Source organism: Aegilops tauschii, chromosome 5 (assembly GCF_002575655.3).
Source record: "Aegilops tauschii subsp. strangulata cultivar AL8/78 chromosome 5, Aet v6.0, whole genome shotgun sequence".
In the NCBI taxonomy this organism is placed as follows: domain Eukaryota; kingdom Viridiplantae; phylum Streptophyta; class Magnoliopsida; order Poales; family Poaceae; genus Aegilops; species Aegilops tauschii.
In genome coordinates, this window is record NC_053039.3 from 406883384 (window position 1) to 406891936 (window position 8553).

Consider the following 8553-nt stretch of genomic DNA (forward strand, 5'->3'; position numbering starts at 1 on the left):
CTGCGGCGGCAGGATGAATATTTCGTCGACTCCCCTAGGGTTCTGGGATTTTTGGGGTATTTATAGAGCAAAGAGGCGGTCCGGGGGGCACCCGAGCAAAGAGGCGGTCCTGGCGCGCCCTGGTGGGTTGTCCCCTCCTCGGTACTCCCCCGAGGTGCAACCAGGGCCCAACTTCTTCCTTCTGGCCCATAAAAAATCATCGTGGAGTTTCGTGGCATTTGGACTCCGTCTGATATTGATTTCCTGTGATGTAAAAAACATGGAAAAATAGCAACTGGCACTTGGCACTATGTCAATAGGTTAGTAAAAAAAATGATATAAAATTACTGTAAAATGATTATAAAACATCCAAGACTGATAATAAAACAGCATGGAACAATAAAAAATTATAGATACGTTAGAGACGTATCATGTGGCAGGCGGCCACTTACCTCCCACCGCCCGACATTAATGCGCATGCGCAGTCGGCCCCACCTGTCATCCGCCCAGGCGAACGGTCGTTGTCCTTCTTAAATGGGGAAGCCGTGGACCGGTCGTCGTCCACACTCCCCACTCCAGCCCGTGCCGCCTCCTCGAAACCCGACACACCCCAAACCCTAGCTCGCCCTCTCCCCGTCCTCGATCTCGCCGGCTGGCCGCCTCGCAACCATGGGGTTCTGGAACACCGGCCGCAAGGGGAAGCACGACCGCGAGGCTGGCTCGTCCTCGGGCCGTCACCGCCGCAGCGTGAAAGAGGAGCCCGCATCACCACCACCACCGCGTCGGGCCCCCACGCCTGCCCCATTCACTGTCGGCCCTACGGCCGGCAGCGAGCGCGACCGGCAGTACATCAACGCGGATGTATGCCGGCGTTATTGGGAGACGAGGACGCTGCTCCCGTGGAGCGACGTCCACCTCGCCAATAACTGGCATCTCTCCGCCGACCAGGTCCCGATCCCGCCAGTCTCGACGACCGGCCGTGCACGCCGCGAGGAGATCGAGCGCCGCCGTCGCCTCCTGCCGGACGACCTGTACTACGACAACAGGCACGCCCCGACTCCGTGCTCTGGGACACGTGGCTAAGGGACGGGCACGACGTGCGGCGCACCTCTTTCTTTGCCGGCACGTCGTCGGGGCCACAGCGGCCACGTCGAGAGCGTGCAGCGCCTGCTCCCCAGGTGCGCGGGCGTACGCGGGTGCGCGGCCTCACGCCCACGCCGTCGCCTTCCCCATCTCCGTCGCCACCACCACCACCACCTCCTCGCATGACAGCAGAGGAGGAGGCCCAGCTCATGCAACGTGTCATGGAGGACTCCATGAACACGCATGATGAGCGCCAATGGGAGGGCCTCGAGGAGATGATGGCCCTCTATGCGGCTGGCGATGTCGCCATCCACGAGCTGAAGATGGTGAGGGCGGAGGAGGTAATCGGGGAGGAACCGGTGGCCGCGTTCCACCGGGGCCTGGTGGGCCAGCAGTGGAGCTGGTTGTGCACGGCTCCGGAAATGGCTGACACCATGGGGGGCGTGAACTGGTGCCCCACGCCGCCGCGGTCACCGGGCGGGAGGCGTCGCCACGGGAGGAGGTGGTGCAGGCACCTCCCGCCTTCTAGCCCGCCCCCGTGTACCACGCACCGCCGTCCCACCTCTGGACGCCGCCGAACTACGTCGACCTTGTCAGCGACGACGACGACAACGACGGCCACTGAAGACGGCGACGACCACGGCATCGACGGGCACGACAGGAGCGCGCGGGCGGCGGTTTTTATTTTGTTTTTTATGTTAATTATGGCAATTTGAACTGTGAAACTGGGCCATGTTGTGGCCGTGATGGTTAACTTATGTTTTATGTTTTTATATATGCGTTTATTTACTTTTTTTGGCATTTCATTTTAGTTTTTCTGTTTTTTAATCACGTCCACCCCGAACATGATTTTGGGTGCGGTCGCGCGTTGGGCGCATCCACGACTCAACGGGCAGAAGCGGACATGGACGAACCCATTGCCGCCCCAAAGGGACGAAATCCGGTCAAACCAGACGTCCGTTTGGGGTCGTGCGGTGGAGTTGGCCTGACGTTCCTGTGGATTCTGCATAGACCACGGTTCAGCTCCCCCATGTCAACAGATGAGGCCACCACGGTTCGGTGTGACGCACCACTGCTGCTGCTACATGCTCGTGGTCCTGCTGGACGGCCGGCCGGTCCGGCGGTGAAGACAGCCGTGACGACGGACTGACTCTCTCTCTGGGCAAGCGTGATGCATGCATGGATGGCCACAGAGCACCGTAAATGCCCACCATAAATACCATAATAATGTGCCGCCCTAGTTTAGGTCTCTAGGCAGGGGATTTGCATAGGCTGGGAGTGAGCAGGAATAATTCTGTTCCCATCATTTAATCATGACGTACGGTAGCTTAGTGAAAAAAATAATATGCAAAAAATTAGGCGCGCAAAAGATATGTGTAGACACACGCACATGCGAAAAATCAGGAGTAAAATATTCCAATATGGTAATCGCCAAGTCGAGTAAGCCACACTTTTATATTGTGAAAATAAATCAAATCAATGTTGACAACATTAATCTTAAAATCTATTAAAATCCCTAAAACAATACTTCCTCTGTTCTAAAATACATGGTGTGGTTTCAGTTTAAATTTGAACTAAAACCAAACGGAGAGAGTATGACATAAATAATTTTGGTATATAACACGCCATAAAATTTGAGAATCGGGATCCATAACACCGTCAAATCATTTGAGAATTCTGCCTAAGGTAAGTTTTGGTAAATTATCGACATTGATAACAAATTTGCAAAGAAAAAAAAAGTTATGCCAATATTGAGACTTGGTCAGATTTTTGATCCGGTTTTCTTTATAAACTGGATCAACATTTTGTTCGAATGAAATCTAATTCAGGCGAGGATCCCCCTCCCCCTCGCCGACTGTTCAAAAAAAACATTTAGACTTGATTTCAATTGTGACATCATAAATTCACGGTATGATATATGCTACTCCCTCCGTTCCTAAGTCTTTCTAGACATTCCAAAAGAGACTACATACGGAGCAAAATGATTGAATCTACACTCTAAAATGTGTCTATATAAATCCGTATGTAGTTTCTATTGGAATCACTAGAAAGACTTAAATCTAGGAAAGGAGGGATTACTTTTGTTTACAGATCTTTTGAACTATATAAAAGTGTCAACTAAAGCGAGGAACAAACCAAGTGCACTAGGTGAGAATAGCTCAAATGGTTAAGTTCATTGTGGTGAAACCAGTCCATCAGGGTTCAAGTCCTTACTTGGCACTGGTGCTCACATTTTCCTGGATTTATGTCAGGCTTTTTGGCACTGTTCATTCAGTGCAAAGAGACGTCCCATCGACTACGTGGCTTTGTGGTGACTTCTTCAATCTCAAGATGCTGTGTCGGCTCAATATTTCAGAGGTGCTAATAGAGATAGGGTGTGAGTGTGTGCATTCGTCTATAGGAGTGAGTGTATATGCTTGTATATGAGCATTTGCGATTGTACTATGTTAGAAAAAAAAAACCAAAGCCATATTGCCTGAGTTACCGTTGACGTTGTTTCGGCTAGTGATGCCTCCAAAGTTTACCAGAAATCTAGATGTACAGTGTGGGAATCTTTGGTTCAAAATATTTTCATAGGATTTATAGGACTGAAATGCTTAGATATTTTTCTTACATTGGCCATTTTATTAGTTGAACTGAATCCTATATAACTTTTTTCCTAAGGAATTGATTGCGTTACATTTCATAGGAAATTTAGCATCCACATGAATCTCTTCTTTTTTTAAGAGAGGGGAGGATTAACCCCGACCTCTGCATAAAAAGATGCTCACAACTATATCTTTATTAAATTAATCAACATAGACTGATAATATAAATACAAGGATCAATTCAAAGCTATCTTTCTGACGAACTATGTCGCTACACCTATAAGTTTGCTGTTGTGCCCTGATCACACCAATGGACACCATCTAATCCGGTGGCCTCACGAAGTCGTCTACGCTGCGAGGCGAGATCACCAACCGGCCTAGCAGACGCAAAGCGCACACGGCATGCGCGCGCTCCAGATCCATTGTTTTTTCTTTGATGCAATAAGAAAAACTCAATCCCCTTTTAGGCTGGTCATAGTGGGAGTAATATAGGTAGTAACATAGATGCCACATAAGCAAAAAAATATATGAGGTGACAAGTAGTTAATGAGTAGAGAGGCAAATAGAGTAACATAATATGTTACCATCACATAGCGTTTCCCAATGCAAAATGACTCTACAAAGTAATTGATGAACACATCTATATTACACATATGACACTACCCACTATGAAGGTAGTAACATAAACTAGTAACATATGCATGTTGCTAGTCTAAGTTACTCTCCATTATAACCAGCCTTATTAGGATAAGAATGAGCATGATATTCCATTTCTATGTTTCTCCTATTATTCAGTGATAATAAATGCCACTCAGGAAGAAAACTCCTGCAAATCGATCATTTCATCTGGTTACTAGAGATCAGATAAAAAAAGGTGGGGCAAAAACACGTCGACACGACTGCAAGGTTTCCCGATGATAAAGGAAAGGTCATGTCGAAGAAGGGTGAAGTGGTGAACAGAGCACCGATGGTTCAGAGCAGCAGTTGGAGGCAGCATTCTAGCGGGGCAGCGTGTCCTCGGAATGCCTATCTGATAAGACATGCATGAAACCCGGAGGGCAACAACATTCCCCGTGAAAACTGAAGCTCCGTTCGATCCAAAATTTGGGCACTCTTTCAAGAAGGGAAATTCCACTACTCGTTTCTCCGGGCCGCATGTTCTCCGGCCCTAGCGACGATAGAGGTGTTGTTGCACCTAGCTAGCTAGCCAGACTGGAGCAGTAGGTCCAAGTCACAGCTGCACCCACGTAGCCATTTTCTCTACCATGCCAGTTCTCTTCTTCACATATCTATGCCAAGAAAAGACACGAGGTAGATAGGAGTAGTTACTCTCTCTGCGGCAGACACACGCACCGCTGCGACAGTGTATGGTATGGCATGGGCGATCGAGTCGAGTTGAAACAAAAATGGTAGGCACGCGCGAAGAAGCCAGTTGACAACGACAGGAATCAATGCGGGTACCAGATTCACGGGCCCACGCCAACTACTCCTCATGCTCATGCAGCAGCCGGACGAGCGTGCGGGCTCCGGGCTTGTGCGTGCTCGTCTATCTATTGGGTGCTATCTTTCTGAATCTCTGATGACCAGCTCGCTTGCACATCAGAAATTGGTCCAAAGTGATTTCTTTTCGAGATCTCTTTCTTTTCAGGTTGACAGATAGTAACAGGCTACTGTATATCGACGTGTTTGTTAAGCACGAGACAAGATGTTGCACCCAATATGTTATCTTACTCACATTACACAAAAGAAGTAGAAACTCGAAATGTTACTAATAATATCTTGAGCAACATCACACAAGAGAGTAGAAACTCGAAATGTTACTAGCAGTCAGCTAGTTTTACTGGAGTTAGTAACCATTTTGCCACAAGCCAAGACATACGCACAGAACACTCGGAGAGAGAAGTGGACAGACGTATAGCAGTACTGTATATCCAAGAGAAAGGGCAAATGAACACTGGTGATGAACACGAACGCAGGGCGCAGCATCCCATCGGGGTTCAGGAGGCGACGCATGAGTTGAGGCCCAGGCATCCCATCCACATGCTCCACTTCTGCAGGCCAAACAAAGAGCGGCCAGCTCCAGCAATCACGACAAAAATTAAAGAAACCAATTCCGGCAGTAACTAGACATTCTTTTCCGGGGGCCGTACGTACCTTCCTTGGCCGCCGGTGGGAGGCGGGCTCCGGCGGTGGCGCCTTGTAGAGGTCCTCGTCGACGTGCCGCACCTGGTACCTGCTGGCGCCGCTCTTGGCCGTGGCAGCGTCCGAGGACGCCCTGGCGCGCTCCCGGGACACGTCGCCCTCCGGCCGCCGCCGCCTCGCCTGCTTCTTCTTGGGCGTGGGATTGCGTGGAGGAGGCGAGTACCTGAACCACACGTCGCTGCAGGCCTCCGGCGCCGGCGTGGCGTAGCACGCGGCGGCCGCCGCCGCCTGCGGCTCGGCGTAGTCGTAGTTGTAGTTCCACTCCCCGAACGCCGGCACACGACGCCTCCTCGCCTTCTGCAAGATACCACAAGTGTAGTACATGGTGATCAGACCACGACCCCCATTGTTGGTGAGGTTTGTGCTAGGAGTACTGATGGCTCGCCTGGTGGCTCGGCCGCCACTTACCTCCATCTGGTTCTGGTTCAGCACGGCATAGACAGGGGAGACAGAATGAGCTAGAGAAGAAGAAGCGAAGCTGGGGCCGGTGAGTGAGTGGGGCTACGTAGCCAAGCAGAACGGAATGGAAGCTCCTCCCATGGCTGGATGCGCGTGTATTTATAGCGAGAACCGGTGGAGTAACTCACAGCACTAGCCACGCCCCGAGTTTGTCAGAGCGGCCCGGTGCGCGCTCCGGTCCGGTGTGTAGCGTTGAAGCGAAGAACCGGCACGGGACCGGCGACGTTTGACAAAGTGCGCGCGAGGGGGGACGGCCGGTATGGAAGGCCGACGCTTGTCAGTACGCTCTGCAGCGAGCTAGCCAGCCGGGGCGCGGCCGGTATGGTGTGTCCGGGAGTGGCCCCTCGTTTGACGCGCGAGCATTTACTGCGACGCATCCATCGGGCACCGTTTTCTTTTCTGGCTGCGCGTTGCGCCGGGTTCGCCGGTGGCCTGCAGCCGTCCTGTCGCGCCCGTGTGTTATTTCCGCACCATCATTACTGGCTGATTAGAAAATCTGACTGAGCGTCGTGAAGCTGGCATGTCCTGCTACCGACACGGTGACAGGATGGTTTCTACCACACGTTTTCTACTCTATAAACCATGGTAAGTTTACTCTCAAAATGTACATGGAGTGAGAGTAGTATTGTACTCTCTCCATTCCTTTATACAAGGCCACAAACTCAAATTACATGTATTAAGGTAAAATTTAATGACCATTTTGCAAGCTAATTTTTTCTTTTTGTTAACCGGAATTATTAATACGCCCGCATGCATGCAAGAAAGAAATAGGAGTAAGAAGGAAGTGGTACAAGGTCATTATGACTACATACATGCAAGTATTAAACAAGTTGCTATCACGAGAAAACATCATTAAATTTTACCTCGATTACTGTTATTAGCCTTGTAGAGTATTTTTCATAGTAGCCTTGTATAAGGGAATGGAGGGAGTACTAGGATGTTTACTCTCACTAAAAATGCAGGGCTTGGGTTTGCCCAGCATCTTCAAAGGGTGATGTAAAAATTGGTGTAAAAAAAGTTTTTAGGGCAGAAGAGAGAAGTTTTGGGGCACCGTGGCCGTTTTTTTCAAACGCCCAAAAACTGATCCAATGGTTACGAGGCCGGAAAGCGAATCTGATGGTTGTCGGGACATCGAGCTCAATTCTGGCTGGCATAGCTCGCTGGGATCAGGGCCGTCATTGGGCCGCCTAGGGGTGGAAGGACAAGGGCCCAGAGGGGAGCCAGGGGTGCGACCAACTCCAGCGGCGCTGCGCGGCCCGAGCGCCGAACAACGTCATAGCTCAGTGATGGTCGCGCCGATCGACTGGGGGTCTCCCAGCCGCTAATTGACCTCAATGACCAATGGAGGTGCGGAGGCGACCATTTTGGCCAACGGATGGGCGGGGGAATGACTTGAATCGGTCGTGACATTTCGAGCTCCCGCAGGGGCCAGAACCGGCCGAAATTGGCATGGGTTGGAGATGCTCAGCGGCGGGGAAGTTTCACCACGACAGTTGGGTTCCGACCAAGGTATTTTTGTTTTTAGGCAGCATCAAGGTAAATTTGAGGCATACTGTTTTCTTTTGGCAGGGTATAGAGATAGATCATCTACTGGAGCAGTTTTTTTTGCCACAAAGTGCCCCAAAATACAGTTTTTTGGGCACCGTCGATATTTTAAATCATTTATTGGAGATGCTCTTATTGCGACCATGCTCTTTCTCACTAACAAGGACATACTACTACTCTTTCCGATTAGCAAGGACACGTCCCCCAAACTGTTTGACGTGTGAGCAGTCAGAGGAGACGTGTGCACATCTCCTCTCAGGCTGCTCCTTCTCGCGCACAGTTTGGCACGAGGCTCTGTCCAGAATACCATCGATTATTTGTCATCCTTAGGGGGAGGGCTTGACTTTTTGCATTGGTGGCTAGAAAATGGCCTCTCGGTTCCAACCTCAACATGAATGGCACATCCACTATCATCCGATCACCGCCTGAGCATTGGAAAAATCGTAACAAGATCGTCATAGACAACATCCGACTCAACTTAGATGGACTATTCGACACAAACAGATCGAAGGCCAGACAGTGGGCATTATTGGGCACGAGTAGCCCTGCAGCATTGCTCCCTAAGGGAACGATACTTGTCGTTTAGGAGCATCGCATCGTTCCTAAGGTGTAACCTTTTGTGGTATTGTGTACTTCGGGTGTGGCTTTTGATGGCTTAAATAACTATTATCTAATGATGCATCGAAACGAAAGCTTT

At 50.2% G+C, this 8553-nt stretch overlaps 2 protein-coding genes across 2 annotated transcripts; one reads left to right on the forward strand and one right to left on the reverse strand.

Moving 5' to 3' along the window:
• The first annotated feature begins 648 nt into the window (after positions 1 to 648).
• LOC141022925 (uncharacterized) lies at positions 649 to 1062 on the forward strand. Its single transcript, XM_073499212.1, has one exon. It carries the CDS (start codon positions 649 to 651, stop codon positions 1060 to 1062), a length of 414 nt encoding a protein of 137 aa, XP_073355313.1.
• Positions 1063 to 5400: 4338 nt separating this feature from the next.
• On the reverse strand, positions 5401 to 6554 carry LOC109769127 (uncharacterized). Its single transcript, XM_020327866.4, has 3 exons — positions 6261 to 6554; positions 5805 to 6149; positions 5401 to 5701 (listed from the first exon to the last, which is right to left on the reverse strand). Exons 1-3 carry the CDS (start codon positions 6264 to 6266, stop codon positions 5648 to 5650), a joined length of 405 nt encoding a protein of 134 aa, XP_020183455.1. The 5' UTR covers positions 6267 to 6554; the 3' UTR covers positions 5401 to 5647.
• Positions 6555 to 8553: the final 1999 nt, after the last annotated feature.